The 14,382-nt window shown below is 47.7% G+C and overlaps 1 protein-coding gene across 1 annotated transcript in view; it reads left to right on the top strand.

Moving 5' to 3' along the window:
* NUP107 (nucleoporin 107) overlaps positions 1-14,382 on the top strand; it is a 97,121-nt gene that overhangs the window by 22,575 nt on the left and 60,164 nt on the right. The window contains exons 6-9 of the mRNA XM_068098591.2: positions 5,974-6,077; positions 6,193-6,311; positions 6,479-6,530; positions 8,082-8,153. Of these exons, the coding sequence (XP_067954692.2) occupies positions 5,974-6,077; positions 6,193-6,311; positions 6,479-6,530; positions 8,082-8,153 (347 nt within the window). The remainder of the gene's footprint in view (positions 1-5,973; positions 6,078-6,192; positions 6,312-6,478; positions 6,531-8,081; positions 8,154-14,382) is intronic.

Raw genomic sequence — 14,382 nt, 5'->3', positions numbered from 1 at the left:
GACAAAAAAAACAGACACAAGACGAAATAAAGGGAACAGGAGACAAGATGGGGAGAGAGGGGGAAGCACACAAGTACAACATTTGAGAGCAGGGGCATCGAGAGATCTGTGGGAGGTAGAGGGCATGGGGGGAGGAGGCGTGGGAAGGGGAGTGGGGGTGGGAGAGGTTAAAAAAAACATATGGACACAGCTAGGCCTTCCAGGAAAGAAGTTGGTATTTCAAAAAAGTGGATCTGGGGTGAATTAACAGGGGTAGAAAAGATCAGGGTTTTGGATGGGGGAAGATAAGGCCGAGAAAAATATATTTGTGATCTCTGGTCAGCGCACGCATCGATTTTGACCCTTTTTTTTTTTTTTAAATTTATTTATTTCGGTACCTACAACAGCGCATGCCTGTTGTTGCCGGGCCAGCGCGCTATCTCGGGAAATACGGGTCTGTGAGGGTCGCCATTGGTATCGACGTTCGCGCACGGTTCTCCCCTACAAACCTACGTTTAGTTTGTCCAAATCCAACCAGCCGTTCCAAAGATATGAGTAGTGTTGTGTGCCGTGACGTCATGAATCCAATCGGCTTGATATTGTCATTTATTGAAACGAAGACGTTTTTGTCGGGTTCGTGTGAAGCAACCAGAAGGCCTGGAGAGCTGCGGGTGATCTCGTTAGTTAGGCCTGGATCCTATCTCTTTTGTCATGAAGTTGTAAGTGTCTGTGATAATCTGGTGGACTGGGAGAAGAGATCGTGGGAGACCATCGGCCTGTTTGACCACTTGCGCATGCGCAGTGTTGACGCGATTGACGCATTGGAATGTTTGACGGTACGGCAAGGCGACCTCCAGAACGAAATGGCAGTCTATAATATTCTTGAAGAACTTAATGATTTTCAGAATAAATACATTTTAAAATAACTTAAGCTTGTGTTCATTATTTACAAAAAAAAGGCCTACAAGTCCCATTGGCTGTCTTTAATTTCTCTTTGGATGGCGCCATAGCAGATGAGGAGGACCGCAAGGGCATGAGGACACAAAAAACACCTTTATATGTGCAATCCATGCTTTTCAAAAAAAAACCAAGAAAAAAAAAAACTGCATCGCCGCATCAATTCTGGAACTTTGGTCTGACCAGAGACCAGCAATATATTTTTTTCGGCCTACGATTGTGGTGAACAGCTGTTTTAAAGACCTGGAGAGATGAGTGGGATTGAAGAGAGTGAGAGAGTTTAGGGAGCGTTGGGAGTTGTGGGTTACGATGTGTAAATACAGGTGGAAAAAGTCTGGTTTAATGCATTTTCATTACAAGGCAACAAAAGGTTAAAATTTTGAAAGGTGTGTAGACTTTCTATAGGCACTGTATATATGATGTAATAATGTGGGTGCAGGCATATCGGTCGATGTCAAAGAGTGCCTTTCTAGTCTGTGTTGAAATTTATTTTGGGTTTTTTTTTCAGCCATACCATTATCTCATGTAAACTTCCGTAATGAAGACCTAAATCCAAAAAGGATACTTTGTTATTTTCTCCTTTACAAATGTGCCGGATTCAGGCAATTGGTGCATTTTTATTTATTTATATAATATGGATTTGGATTACTCTTCTCTGAGCTGTCTAGCCTGGGTTTGAATCTTGGCTCGGCTATAAACCATCATCTTAGTGTTTCACAGGCAGGGTGATTCATCAATATGTGTGCAATCCCTGGTAACAATGTTAAAATGGCCATCTCGTCTGCTAACATTAGTTGTTGGACATGAAAGATCCCACGGTGTCCCTTGTGAAGTGTAATTAAGTTGTCATTGACACCCTGAGCAAATGTTAAATTCCTGCCCGGAATATGGAGAAAGTAGAGGTGCTGCATCATCGGCATAGCCATGCATTAGTAATGATATAATGAGCAGTAGGTTGGATTCAGAATTTAATCCCAGTCCATCTGCTAACAACATGGATTTGGAATGTCAATGTGTTTGGTAAACTACAGACTTGGCATTTAATATGGAATTTTTTTTTTTCTTGACTTGGGTTTACTTTCTGAACTCAGTATATCAATCTGGTGAGTTTCTTTTCTGCTTCGGTGATGTCTTTGTTGAAAGAACCATGTCACTGATTGTCTTTCGCAGCAAGAAGTCAATAACAGGATTATATCACAGGTGGCATGACAAAATGTAAGGACAGGTACATTTGACGATTGGCTTCACAATCGGGTATATAAGGGTTGTTGCGTTCTGTATTAGTGGAAAACAACTGCTGCACGTCTACAAAAGTTATTGCTGCTTCCTCTGGAGATGGTCCGTCAACGTGACAATGCTGTTTGTCATGGAGTGGTGGCTTTACGAAATTCTGGCATGAAACAGTGTGCTATTGCTCGGAAGTATGGCATCACTCAAGGTCAGGTGTCAAAGATCCTGAAACAAAATGCTCAGAGGGGTGTCCCTACTCCAATACCGAGGCCAGGACGTCCACGCAGAACCACAAGGAGAGATGATCACCAGCTGCACCGGTTAGTCTGCAATGGCCGTACCAAGTCAGCTAATCGGCTTAGGTCTGAGTGGCAGCAACTGACAAATGCGCCTGTGTCCAGAAGGCTGGTCAACCAACGACTGGTTCAAGCAGGCTATCGTGCCAGGCGTCCCCTGAGAAAGCCACGCCTGACCAGACAACACAGCCAGCGCCGATTGCAGTGGGCCAGAGAGCACCGTCAATGGCAGCCAGGAAACTGGAATCACGTGACCTTAAGTGACAAGTCTCGATTTCTGGTCTATCGTCAAGATGGCCGCGTCCGAATGCGCAGACAAGTGCATGAAGCCCACAACGAAGATTGTATAGTGCCAAGAGTCCAAGCTGGAGGTGGTGGGGTGACCGTTTGGGCTGCTTTTCATGCAGGGGGCAAAACTGACCTGGTTCTGAATGGAAACCTGAACCAGTTAAAGTACAGTGTCATTCTGGAAGAAACATTGCTTCCATTTGCTCGTGCAGCCTTTCGAGGAAACTTTGTCTTCCAAGATGACAATGCGCGGCCTCATCGTGCTCGCATGATCCAACACGTTCTTGCTGACCGTGGTGTCGAGCATATGGAGTGGCCTGCCATGTCCCCGGATATGAATCCGATAGAGAACTTGTGGGCAGAATTAACGCGTCAAATCGACCACTTGGACCAGCAGCCTGCCTCTGTGCGTGAATTGCAGCAGACTATTGTCACTGCATGGCAAGCGATTCCTGTCCAAACCTTGGCAAATCTCGTGAACAGCATGCCTCGACATGTACGTGCTCTCCGAACGTGCCCCTCTCGTGGGGGTTACACGAAGTACTGAACTGTAATTTTAGTGTCCGTAATCCCAGTCATAATTTAGCTTTTGTTTTTGTTGAAATTTTTTTTGGCTAATGTGCAAAATAAAGAGATACTTCTGGAAAACGCACAGAAGTTTAACACTACTGTCCGTGAATTGAGTTCGATATCAGTTTACATCACTTTCAAGGATCAATTTATTTGCTTCGAAATGTCAAATGTGGTTTTTTTTTCTTTTAAAGGTCACATTAACAAAATCTAGAATAATTTCAACATAATACCAATGAACTTTTGGTTCCAAGTCATCTTGAAAAGTAAGTTCACCCCCACAAAAAAAATATTCCATATTAAATGCCAAGTCTGTATTTAGCAGTGGTAGTATTAGTAGCAGTAATGGTAGTAGTAAATGGTTTTATTCCACCGATCATAAACATTCAATCGTGGAGAAATCGGACAGCAAGACAGTACATTGCAATATAATAAAATTGCGTACAAATTAACATGCTGAAGCTGAAGGTTCATGCTCCAGGAAATGGGAACTTAGGGTCACAGGTGTCAAAGCAAGAAATATAGTTTGCTCAAAATTTGACATTGGATCATTCCTTTTTGCAATGTTTTTGTATTCGTGGAACCTTTTGCCATCTTTCAACTTTGCTTTCGGTGGTAAGCGTGGGGTATTCTGATGGCGTACCATCGACTTCGCTCTTGTTGATTTTATTTACTTACTAGCAGATTATCGAGTTCCATCTGGCTGCTGTAAGGGAATTAGTTTCCAATAGAGTATTGTTACGTTTATGGGGGTGTGGGGGGAGTGGGGTGTTAGAGATTACCTTAGAACCGATAGAACTGTCTGGAGTAGTATGATCCGTGTGTGAGTAGATAGCCTATCTCAATGTAATAATTAGGGACACGTCAGCTTAAGGATTGTCTGTTTGATTGTATACCATATTGACGATGGTGCTTGTAATAGATAGTGAGGGATTAAGTGAAGGAAGCGTGTGTAAAACCTGAAACCATCTATCGGGGGCGCCGGAAGACAGTGAAGACAGGCGGAGCTATGAACGCCACCAGAGGAGGATCATAGCTAAGAACGCCAGCAGAGGAGGATCATAGCTAGGAACGCTTCCAAGGGTGGAGTCCAACGTTTCGAGGGTGGAGGGTTGTCATGCGAGACAAGAGGAGCTGAAAAAGGTGCAAGAGGATTGTACGAGTTCTGAAGAGAAGGAGAAGGAGCCTGTGATGCGTGGGGAAGGATTGCTAGATTTCTAGGTTTTTCTGAAGATATTCAGAGTTCTGAGGAGAGACTGGGGAGGGTCGTGAGAGATTTGGAGAGTGTAAGGAGGCTTTTGATTGCCTGCCGCCCTTCACCCTATGCCTGTGTTCATGTGTCTGCTGCCCGTTAATCCTGCAGCTCGTCTCCTCATCATCCTTCCCATCACCTCATCTCATCACTTCGCCTGTTTGGGGCCACTCATCGCCCCACCATCCTCCCTTGCTATCACCACAGCTGAGTCCCCGGTTTTATCCCTTTTGCCATCTGTGTCCTGTGTGAGGTGCCTTAGATTCCTTTAAATTTATTTGACCTCATTCTTTACCTCATTGTACATTGTTATTTGTTGTTCCTTGAATCCCTCATTTCTTCCTTCCATTTTGTTGTCAAATTCTGCCCATTGGGTCAATCTTCCCTGGTTGTCATTTGTTTAGGGAATAAACCCGTTTGGTTTTAAGAGATAAGGAGCCTCGTGATTCTCCCCAGTCCCATGCACGAGCACAAAGTCCGCCATAATTGACACAGTCTGAGGGAGTTAGTCTGTTCGGCCCATCCTTTCAGAGGCGGTGTTAATCACCCTGAACATGACAGTATGGATTGTTTAGGGAGTGTGACAGGAATGTCTTTTGACAGCATAATAACAGGGACCCGTGGAAATTTCTTGCAATGTAAAATGCGACTTCAAGTCTTCAACCCCTTTCTTCCTCAATTCTTCCACGCTTCTTCCACGCTTAAGAGATGAGGAGCCTCGTGATTCTCCCCAGTCCCATGCACGAGCACAAAGTCCGCCATAATTGACACAGTCTGAGGGAGTTAGTCTGTTCGGCCCATCCTTTCAGAGGCGGTGTTAATCACCCTGAACATGACAGTATGGATTGTTTAGGGAGTGTGACAGGAATGTCTTTTGACAGCATAATAACAGGGACCCGTGGAAATTTCTTGCAATGTAAAATGCGACTTCAAGTCTTCAACCCCTTTCTTCCGCAATACCCCCACGCTTCTTCCAACTCCATGTCCGCATAATCTCCCAACTCCAAGTCTGCATCCCTCCCCCCTCCACCAAGTGCACATCCCTCCTTACCCCTCCCAACTCCTCGTCCACACCCCTCCCCCCTCCCAACCCAAAGTCCACAGCCTTCCCCTCTCAACTCCAAGCTCACATCCCTCCCCTCTCTCGATGCCAAGTCCGCGTGCAGTGCACAATGTGCTCATTTTTATTTTATTTTATAATTTCATCCTCTTCTTTAATCTCCAATGTCATGTATGTATGCATTTACCATTAGATATTTTGTACATAAAGATGCCCTTTAAGTTTGGGTGTTTGGTTTTGCATTTTAATCTGACCTCTCATCAATCAGTCACGTGGTAATCTTGTGATGGAAAAAACCTAGACTGTACAAGTTTATAATGTATACCCTTCACATTTTGCAGCATCCAACAGCATGTACGTGGAATTCCTAGAAATCCTCCTGATGCACCCTTCCAGCGAGGTTTTTGAGTTGATTGAGGAATATGAGGCAGTGTGCTGCAAACAGGTGTGAATAAAGGCCTTTTGCTTTGAATTTCAGGTTGCATCTGCCATTGTGAGCATTTTTGCTGTGGCTGTGTTTTCCTGCAGTGGAGAAAATAATGTGACTATTCCTCTGGTAGTTGGAAATGTTGAAGAAGAGAACCACTATGAGTGTGCGGATACAGAAGAAGACGATGAGTGTGATGTGGCTGTTAAAGCAAGAAATGATTACCTGGAGGTTGATCAGATCGTTGTACAGGTAACGGTGCCTGGAAAGACTTTAGCTCCACTGGTGATGGTGTTGACGTTTGAAATATTCTTCTTCCTTCATCCAACTAATAACCAAATATTTAAATCCTCTTGAACTCGGAACACTAGAGAAATGCATGTTATTAACAATGTGCTTATCCTTTTTCTTATTTTCAGCGACAGAGTTCAAAGTGCGTTGGACGATGAAGCAATGGCTGTGGATGAATTTGTAAGATGAAGTCTTTTTTTTGTTTTTGTAGCATAATGACTCAAATTGTTCAAAGCAAATGCTCCTCTGGCTAAAGCTTGAAGGGAAACCTCACATTGGGCTACACATTTCATCTTACCCACCATGACTGTTGATGACAAGATGTGGACAAAGCGCAAACGACAATCTTTTTCAACCCTTGATGCCTCATGAAGTTAGTGCTGGAATGCTCTGCCATCGAGCCATAGTTTGGGCTTTTTTTTTTTTTTTTTGCTAATTCCACCATTTTTTATTTCTTTTTTTCAGCCTCTGCGGTTTTACTATGATCAATAGCAAAGGGATCGTATTGTTCATTGGCGTGCAATACTGCAATAGCCTCTTTAATGGAAGTGTTGCGATACACTGGTTGAACACATTGCATTTCAAATTGCAAACTAAACGCCATAATTAATTGCAGTCACCGTGCATTGTAAATTGCTATTCCGATTGTTTTACTGCAAGCATAATAAGAAGGATGTTATTCCATTTTGAAGTTTATAAGGTGAGGAGGGTGGGATGAGATAGGGGAGTAGGAAGAATCTGACCAAGCAGTTTTATTGTACGGTGTGGTCCATTTGTCTTGTTTCCTCCCTGCCAGCAGATAACATTCTGCATTGCTGTGCTACAGCGAAGCGAATGCAATTTGGACACTACTGAGTGCACTGTGAGACGGTGTGTAGTGTCAGCTCACGAGAGAAATAAAACCATTATTTTTGCAAGACTGTGGAAGGACAGATGCACATTGTAACTAGAATAGCACTCGGTGTAGAGCAAACCTCCGCCTGGTTGGCCATATCACTCAATGGTGAAGAATCACTTAAATCGTTCTACTAGCTGGATCCGGATCCAGATCTTCAGCAAAATGTAATCGATTCTTCCTTGTCACACACCCAATCGGTCCAACAAGTTTCGTTCAAATCCGTCCACAACGTTTTGAGATATCCTGCTATTTATCGTTTTTGGCCCTATTTCCCAATGGTGAAGAATCACTTTAAAAATTCTACTAGTCGGATTCGAATCCGGATGTTCAACAAAATCTAATCATTTCGTCCGTGTCACATATGGATTAAACATCTCTGCCAAATTTCGTCCGAATCCGTCCACAACTTTTTGAGATATTTTGTTCACAAACGGACAGACAGACAGACAGACAGGGGTGAAAACATAACCTCCATCCACCTTTGGTGGCAGAGGCCGCGATATGTGAAGGACTTAACCTGTGCAGTGCAAGCATATGAGGGGCCATCCACCTACGATGTATGAATAAGGGTGGTGGGAGTAAACTGCTCACAGCCGCGGTGGTGGTGGTGTTTGAGTAAAACTCGTCAGTTATTGAAGACGTAAGTGTACGTAGTTTATGAAACATAAAATCATGCTCAGCACCGTGAAGAAGAAACTGCAATACCAGTAGGAATATGATAATTCCACCTAACATTGAAGTATTCCCTTTAGATTGTCAATGACAGCCAAATAACCCTTTAAAAACCTTTTGTGTCGTGTCTTTTATTGATTTTTATTTTATTGATTTAACAGGTGGCAGGGCCAAGCGAAAAGCGAGTGATGGAGGCTCACTTCCGCAGAGAAGCATTCACAAGGCAAAGCCAGGTAAAAATGGAAAGGTGCAGTGTCACATGTGGGATGTAAATGCAAAAACATGTAGATTGGTATGTGTAGTTTGAAAGTAAAGATTTGCAATGATCAAAATTAACTACTTTTGCCAACGAGATGAATTCCGCACATTATGAACAGCTACGGTTGATGTCACTCAGTGTTTTGTTGCTTAGCATTTAGTTTATTTTTATTTTAGTTATCCTTATGCAGTTATATATGTATTGATATTTATGCAGTTTTTTTAGTTATCTTCCTTTATGCAGTTCTGTCTCTGCACGGGTTTCAGGCATCGCATCAGATTACGGCAAAAATAGAACCTCCTTGAAGGTGAACTTGTGGCATATTTTGGACAAATGCATGGCCTGTTAATCCCACAGGGCGGATGAGTGTTCTGATTGGAGATCGTGATGCCTTGACGCATTAAAATGGGAGGATTTTTTTTTTCCTGTCTTATCCTTGGATTGGTAACATTTTTTGAGGCCTCAGCGGATATCGTTAAATAAATCCAAACCGTGTTAACATCGAGAAAACTGACTTTTAACTTGAGAGGCTGCACCTAGAATGAACAGGTTGATTTAACCTTGATGCAAATAATATTGAATATGCCTTTCTCCATTGTTGTTACCATCTAATTCAATTAAAATACAACTTGTGTATTCAAATTTGTACACAGTCCAGTTGAGTGAGAGCAGGTGTTGGTAGGAATTTGTTGGAAGAACTTGGCAGCATAGCTTGAGGGAGCTTGGTGATGGATATGTGGAGTTAAAAATAAAAAGACTATCATATTATAATTATGAGTGCTTTTTATTTTATGTTATGTACACATGTAGTATGAGCATGCACTGCATTATAAAACAAAAAGGAGAGAGGCATGGTGGTGGAAGGTGGGGAGAGGCATGGTGGTGGAAGTTGATGGGAGGCATGGTGGTGGAAGTTGATGGGAGGCATGGTGGTGGAAGATGGGGAGAGGCATGGCGGTGGAAGTTGATGGGAGGTATGGTGGTGGAAGGTGATCAGGGGCATGGTGGTGGAAGTTGATGGGAGGCATGGTGGTGGAAGGTGGTCAGGGGCATGGTGGTGGAAGGTGGTCAGGGGCATGGTGGTGGAAGGTGGGTCAGGGGCATGGTGGTGGAAGGTGGGGAGAGGCATGGTGGTGGAAGGTGGGGAGAGGCATGGTGGTGGAAGGTGGGGAGAGGCATGGTGGTGGAAGGTGGGGAGAGGCATGGTGGTGGAAGGTGGGGAGAGGCATGGTGGTGGAAGGTGGGGAGAGGCATGGTGGTGGAAGGTGGGGAGAGGCATGGTGGTGGAAGGTGGGGAGAGGCATGGTGGTGGAAGGTGGGGAGAGGCATGGTGGTGGAAGGTGGGGAGAGGCATGGTGGTGGAAGGTGGGGAGAGGCATGGTGGTGGAAGGTGGGGAGAGGCATGGTGGTGGAAGGTGGGGAGAGGCATGGTGGTGGAAGGTGGGGAGAGGCATGGTGGTGGAAGGTGGGGAGAGGCATGGTGGTGGAAGGTGGGGAGAGGCATGGTGGTGGAAGTTGATGGGAGGCATGGTGGTGGAAGTTGATGGGAGGCATGGTGGTGGAAGGTGGTCAGGGGCATATTGGTGGAAGGTCGAGAGAGGTATGGTGTGGAAGGTGGGGAGAGGCATGGTGGTGGAAGGTGGGGAGAGGCATGGTGGTGGAAGGTGGGGAGAGGCATGGTGGTGGAAGGTGGGGAGAGGCATGGTGGTGGAAGGTGGGGAGAGGCATGGTGGTGGAAGGTGGGGAGAGGCATGGTGGTGGAAGGTGGGGAGAGGCATGGTGGTGGAAGGTGGGGAGAGGCATGGTGGTGGAAGGTGGGGAGAGGCATGGTGGTGGAAGGTGGGGAGAGGCATGGTGGTGGAAGGTGGGGAGAGGCATGGTGGTGGAAGGTGGGGAGAGGCATGGTGGTGGAAGTTGATGGGAGGCATGGTGGTGGAAGTTGATGGGAGGCATGGTGGTGGAAGGTGGTCAGGGGCATGGTGGTGGAAGGTGGTCAGGGGCATATTGGTGGAAGGTCGAGAGAGGTATGGTGTGGAAGGTGGGGAGAGGCATGGTGGGGAGAGGTCTGCTGGGGAACGGTGGTGAAAGGTGGTGAGAGGCATGATGTGGAAGGTGGATAGAGGTATGGTGGTGAGAGGTATGGTGGTGAGAGGCATGGTGGTGGAAGGTGGTGAGAGGCATGATGTGGAAGGTGGATAGAGGTATGGTGGTGAGAGGCATGATGTGGAAGGTGGATAGAGGTATGGTGGTGAGAGGCATGGTGGTGGCAGGTGGGGAGAGACATGGTGGTGGCAGGTGGGGGAGAGACATGGTGGTGGCAGGTGGGGAGAGACATGGTGGTGGCAGGTGGGGAGAGACATGGTGGTGGCAGGTGGGGAGAGACATGGTGGTGGCAGGTGGGGAGAGACATGGTGGTGGCAGGTGGGGAGAGACATGGTGGTGGCAGGTGGGGAGAGACATGGTGGTGGCAGGTGGGGAGAGACATGGTGGTGGCAGGTGGGGAGAGACATGGTGGTGGCAGGTGGGGAGAGACATGGTGGTGGCAGGTGGGGAGAGACATGGTGGTGGCAGGTGGGGAGAGGCATGATGGTGGAAGGTGGAGAGAGGTCTGCTGGTGGCAGGTGGGGAGAGGCATTATGGTGGAAGGTGGAGAGAGGTATGCTGGTGGAAGGTGGAGAGAGGTATGGTGGTGGCAGGTGGGGAGAGACATGGTGGTGGCAGGTGGGGAGAGGCATGAAGGTGGAGAGAGGTATGGTAGTGGCAGGTGGGGAGAGACATGGTGGTGGCAGGTGTGGAGAGGCATGGTGGTGGCAGGTGGGGAGAGACATGGGTGGTGGCAGGTGGGGAGAGGCATTATGGTGGAAGGTGGAGAGAGGTATGCTGGTGGAAGGTGGAGAGAGGTATGCTGGTGGAAGGTGGAGAGAGGTATGCTGGTGGAAGGTGGAGAGAGGTATGCTGGTGGAAGGTGGAGAGAGGTATGCTGGTGAATGGTGGTGAGAGGCATGGTGTGGAAGTTGGGGAGAGGCATGGTGGTGGCAGGTGGGGAGAGACATGGTGGTGGCAGGTGGGGAGAGACATGGTGGTGGCAGGTGGGGAGAGGCATGGTGGTGGCAGGTGGGGAGAGGCATGGTGGTGGCAGGTGGGGAGAGGCATGGTGGTGGCAGGTGGGGAGAGGCATGGTGGTGGCAGGTGGGGAGAGGCATTATGGTGGAAGGTGGGGAGAGGCATTATGGTGGAAGGTGGAGAGAGGTATGTTGGTGGAAGGTGGAGAGAGGTATGCTGGTGGAAGGTGGAGAGAGGTATGCTGGTGGAAGGTGGAGAGAGGTATGCTGGTGGAAGGTGGAGAGAGGTATGCTGGTGGAAGGTGGAGAGAGGTATGCTGGTGGAAGGTGGAGAGAGGTATGCTGGTGGAAGGTGGAGAGAGGTATGCTGGTGGAAGGTGGAGAGAGGTATGCTGGTGGAAGGTGGAGAGAGGTATGCTGGTGGAAGGTGGAGAGAGGTATGCTGGTGGAAGGTGGAGAGAGGTATGCTGGTGGAAGGTGGTGAGAGGCATGATGTGGAAGGTGGAGAGAGGTATGCTGGTGAATGGTGGTGAGAGGCATGGAGGTGGCAGGTGGGGAGAGACATGGTGGTGGCAGGTGGGGAGAGACATGATGGTGGCAGGTGGGGAGAGGCATGATGGTGGAAGGTGGAGAGAGGCATGCTGGTGGAAGGTGGAGAGAGGTATGCTGGTGGCAGGTGGGGAGAGGCATGATGGTGGAAGGTGGAGAGAGGCATGCTGGTGGCAGGTGGAGAGAGGTATGCTGGTGGAAGGTGGAGAGAGGTATGCTGGTGGAAGGTGGAGAGAGGTATGCTGGTGGAAGGTGGAGAGAGGTATGCTGGTGGAAGGTGGAGAGAGGTATGCTGGTGGAAGGTGGAGAGAGGTATGCTGGTGGAAGGTGGAGAGAGGTATGCTGGTGGAAGGTGGAGAGAGGTATGCTGGTGGAAGGTGGAGAGAGGTATGCTGGTGGAAGGTGGAGAGAGGTATGCTGGTGGAAGGTGGAGAGAGGTATGCTGGTGGAAGGTGGAGAGAGGTATGCTGGTGGAAGGTGGAGAGAGGTATGCTGGTGGAAGGTGGAGAGAGGTATGCTAGTGGCAGGTGGGGAGAGGCATGATGGTGGAAGGTGGAGAGAGGTATGCTGGTGGAAGGTGGAGAATGGCTCAATTGGGGTGAGAAGTTATAATTATGGTAGGAAGTTCCAGACATAACAGCAAGCATTGTGAATGCTCCTTTCATGTTATGGATTGTGAATAGCACAGGAAAATTTTTTTTTTACAAAAAGCAGGACACTTGGTGATTTTATGGTAGAAGGGTTAGGTTAAATAAGGTTAATGGTATTGAAAAGGATGATAGGGTTTACGGTTGACATGAGATGATGGTGTGCAGCACCTGCTTTTTAAGCCTTGAGGGAAGATTGTGATAGAACAGCCTCTGGAAATTGGTTCCACAAATGGGACAAAAGGGTTGGTGTGTGTGTGGTCTGTCTGGATTTTGGGAATTGAACCAGTTGCAAGTTAGACCGGAAGAGATGCCATAAGATGGGAGGCTACCCACCTGTTTACAATGCAAGAGCAGGCCTTGTGCTTCAGCCTTGGCCTTATTAGGGGGCATTCCAAAAATGTTGAGAGCTTTTTTTCCTGACAATTCCAGGAGAGTTAAAAAACAAAACATATTTATGTATATTTTAATGTAAAAATATCTGTTAAAAAAAATATATATATATATATATATATATATATATATATATTTATAACATATTTTTACATTAAAATATACATAAATATGTTTTGTTTTTTATATTTTATTTTTATATATTTTATATATATATATATATAAAACACTGTGTGTGTGTGTGTGTGTGTGTGTGTGTGTGTGTGTGTGTGTGTGTGTGTGTGTGTGTGTGTGTGTGTGTGTGTGTGTGTGTGTGTGTGTGTGTGTGTGTGTGTGTGTGTGTGTGTGTGTGTGTGTGAGTGATGTTACCAATAGACTCCTAAACGGAGAGGCTCACGTACTTGATATTTGGCACAGACATGGCCATTGAGCCTGGTAAGAACATGGCCGACCTAAAAATTGATTTCATAATATTTTTTAACCATATTTTTACCTCAGCGCATTTCAGCGAGGAATATTATGCACGGAATCTGACCGGTCGCAGAGCAGCGCGCTGATTCGCTCAGAGCAATCACGTGATGTTCCTTGCCGCCATTAACTCAGTTACGCGTTCGTACGTATTTCAGAGCGAAAAGCAATTGCCTTTTTTCACATTTCAGCGACGAACATTGCCATTCACACCACATAGGTTTTTTTCCCTTTCATCTTTAGATCCATATTTTTTGCCATAACGTAGCGCATTATGGCTCGCTCGAGCTCGAGTTAGCCAATCACCTGGGAGCATGAGGCCACGTTGGCCACGCCCACGACACGACGCAGAGTTGCAATCGATCGCTCAGAGCGATCACGTGATGTTCCTTGCCGCGCGATTGCGTTTTTTCACATTTCAGCGAGGAACATTGCCATTCACACCACATAGGTTTTTTTTTCTTTCATCTCTAGATCCACATTTGTTTTCAGCGAGGAATATTATAGACGGAATCTGAATCGGTGGCAGAGCAGCGCGCTGATTCGACGATTCGCGTGCCCTCCCCCTCCCCCTCCCCCTCCCCCTCCCCCTACCCCTCCCTCTCCCCATCCCCTCCCCATCCCCTCCCTCTACCCCTTCCCCTCCCCCTCCCCTCCCCATCCTCTCCCCCCTCCCCTCCCCCTCCCCTCCCCATCCTCTCCCCCCTCCCCTCCCCCCTCCCCTCCCCCCTCCCCTCCCCCTCCCCCCTCTTCTCCCTCACGTTTATACACGGAATGCCGGGTACTTCCCCCCTCTCTTCTCCCCTCCCCCCTCTTCTCCCCTCCCCCCTCTTCTCCCCTCCCCCCTCTCCTCCCCTCCCCCCTCTCCTCCCCTCCCCCCTCTCCTCCCCTCCACCCCATTCCCCTCCCATCCTCTTCCCCCCTCCCCCTCCCCCTTCCCCCTCCCCCTTCCCCCCTCCCCTCCCCCTTCCCCTTCCCCACCCCCTCCCCTCCCCCTCCTCCCCTCACCCCCCTCCCCCTCCCCTCCCCTTCCCCCTCCCTCCCCCTCCCCCCTCCCACTCCGCCCCTCCCCCCTCCTCCCTCA

This window comes from Myxine glutinosa, chromosome 2, assembly GCF_964187855.1.
Source record: "Myxine glutinosa chromosome 2, kmMyxGlut1.1, whole genome shotgun sequence".
Classification (NCBI taxonomy): domain Eukaryota; kingdom Metazoa; phylum Chordata; class Myxini; order Myxiniformes; family Myxinidae; genus Myxine; species Myxine glutinosa.
Note: the sequence above shows the minus strand (reverse complement) of the source record. Positions and strands in the feature narration are given on the sequence as shown.